This window comes from Drosophila suzukii, unplaced genomic scaffold (assembly GCF_043229965.1).
Source record: "Drosophila suzukii unplaced genomic scaffold, CBGP_Dsuzu_IsoJpt1.0 scf_5, whole genome shotgun sequence".
Lineage (NCBI taxonomy): Eukaryota > Metazoa > Arthropoda > Insecta > Diptera > Drosophilidae > Drosophila > Drosophila suzukii.
Window position 1 is genome coordinate 807,971 of NW_027255937.1, and position 2,093 is coordinate 810,063.

Consider the following 2,093-nt stretch of genomic DNA (forward strand, 5'->3'; position numbering starts at 1 on the left):
GCCCGGACAAATGTTTGAAAAAGGCAATGCATAGTGTTATAAACATATTAAAAAAACAAAAAAAAAACCAGGCTCACTTACAATAATTGTACGTCATTATATATCCTATGTTTGCTCAGGGAGCAGGAGTAAATTTGCAACTTCGCGAACCCACTGGTTTTGTTCAAAACATTGCTTAGCCGTCATCTGTGAAAATTGTGCGTTTATTCCAAGAGATTTTCTATTCAACAATGTTACCAACTCTCTTTCTTCAAATCTTTTCCATATTACATTGGTATAAAGAGTTAGTATTTTATGCTAATCTGGTATTATTCTTAATATAATATTTTATTGTAATTTTAGTATGATCGTTGCTGGCCGACCTGTTGCGGGTAATTTATTAGAGATGATCAGCTTTGCTACGCCCCTGCTCGCAGCTTTCGATAGTCGGGCATCGCATCGAACATAGTAAACAAAACAAACAGTGAAATGACCAAACATCGCCCGCGTTGAAGCGCGGCAGGCCTTCAATTAATGGGAAGAGGTGCCAGATGATGTACTGATCGCTTGTTTACGCCTTGCTTGGTTTGTACTAGAGCAACGCGCACCTTGTCATCCGATCCTTGCGTTACTTACGTGACTCTGCCGAGCAGCCACTTCTGGGGCGGTAAATTATCCTCTTTGGTGACGACGATGGTTCCTGGTATTCAATTCCGATTCCTTTGTCCAATTAACTCTTTGCTGCGGCCCCGCTACATAGTCACGGGACCAGTCTCGCCAAAACCGTCGTTTGATGCCTGATATAGGCTGCCAGCGTTGTAGATGGTGTCCGGATAAGGAGGTGCCGATCCTGGGGGTAAAGCAGCGAGCGTAGTGCCTACCAGAAAATGGGCTGGAGTAATTGCCTCTCCGTCGTTGGGGTTGCTGCTCTCAGCTACTAGCGGACGCGAGTTAAGCACTGCTTCCACTTCAACCAGGAGCGTCTGGACTTCGTCCTCCTTCAGCAAGGCTTTTCCGACGGCCCTCAAAAGAAGGTGTTTGGCGGATTTGACGGCGGCCTCCCATAGGCCCCCAAAATGAGGCGACCGGGGCGGAATGAAGACGAACTCAACCTGGTGATGGACGTCGTACGTTCCCAGTGTGCTGCGGACATTGGAGGCCATCTCCTGGAGCAGCCGTGCGGAACCAACAAAATTGGTTGCATTGTCGCAGTACAGCCGTTCGAGCGGGCCGCATTGATCAACAATTCTGCTGAGGAAGAGGATAAATGAGTTAGAAGTGAGATCCTTCAATAGTTCTAGGTGAACCGCTTTCGTTGAAAAACATATGAATAATGCGACATACATTTTTAGAGCTGCCTTGTCACGCACTCCTAGCGACACTCGGATTGGACCGAAGAGATCGACTCCGCTTATTCTAAAGGGTCGACTGATTCTGACACGGTCAAGAGGCAGATTTCCCATTATTTGCGTAATTAACCGTGGCTTATACCGGAAACTGTGCGTGCATCGGCGCACAACAGCACTGATCAACCAAATTGTCTGCCGAAGCAGGCCGACTAGAGCTCGTGGACCTGCATGGCATTTAGCGTAGTGCAGGTGCTCGATGTACAATTTGACAAAACGATTCCCTTTAGGCATTAATATAGGAATTTTGGCACTGGGTTCTAGATCCGCGTGCGCTAGTCGACCCACTCGCACCAATGTTAAAGTACGGGTTCCAAAAGCTTCGTTGCTGATAAATGGTTTAAGATTTTGGTAAGAACTGGGTAATGGCAACTTTTCTTTAATTTATTAAATTCGTCTGCAAACGATTCACGCTGAACAGCCTCTAAGAGAACGAAAAAGCTCGGTAGCTGGACGTGGTCGTTCCACAATTTCCAGGACCTGCCGTAAGCAAAACGAAAGATAAATGTTGCAACTCTCACAACCTTCACATAGGAAGAAGAATTTTCAACTACTCGTTGCAGCGGATGAATTGAGACAACAGCAACCGTATGGGCGATTACTGGCGGTTTCATTACGAGTTGGCTTTCAAGGCGCGTGTCAGCCAAGTGCTGATTAACTGGCCAATGAGTCGAGTCCATGGATAAAAGAGTCGTATAGAGATCTTTG

The 2,093-nt window shown here is 46.3% G+C and overlaps 1 protein-coding gene across 1 annotated transcript; it reads right to left on the reverse strand.

The window, feature by feature from the left end:
- Positions 1-731: 731 nt before the first annotated feature.
- On the reverse strand, positions 732-1,442 carry LOC139354964 (uncharacterized). Its single transcript, XM_070999239.1, has 2 exons — positions 1,324-1,442; positions 732-1,227 (listed from the first exon to the last, which is right to left on the reverse strand). The coding sequence occupies exons 1-2, from the start codon at positions 1,440-1,442 to the stop codon at positions 732-734; spliced, it is 615 nt and encodes a 204-aa protein (XP_070855340.1).
- Between the last annotated feature and the right edge of the window lie 651 nt (positions 1,443-2,093).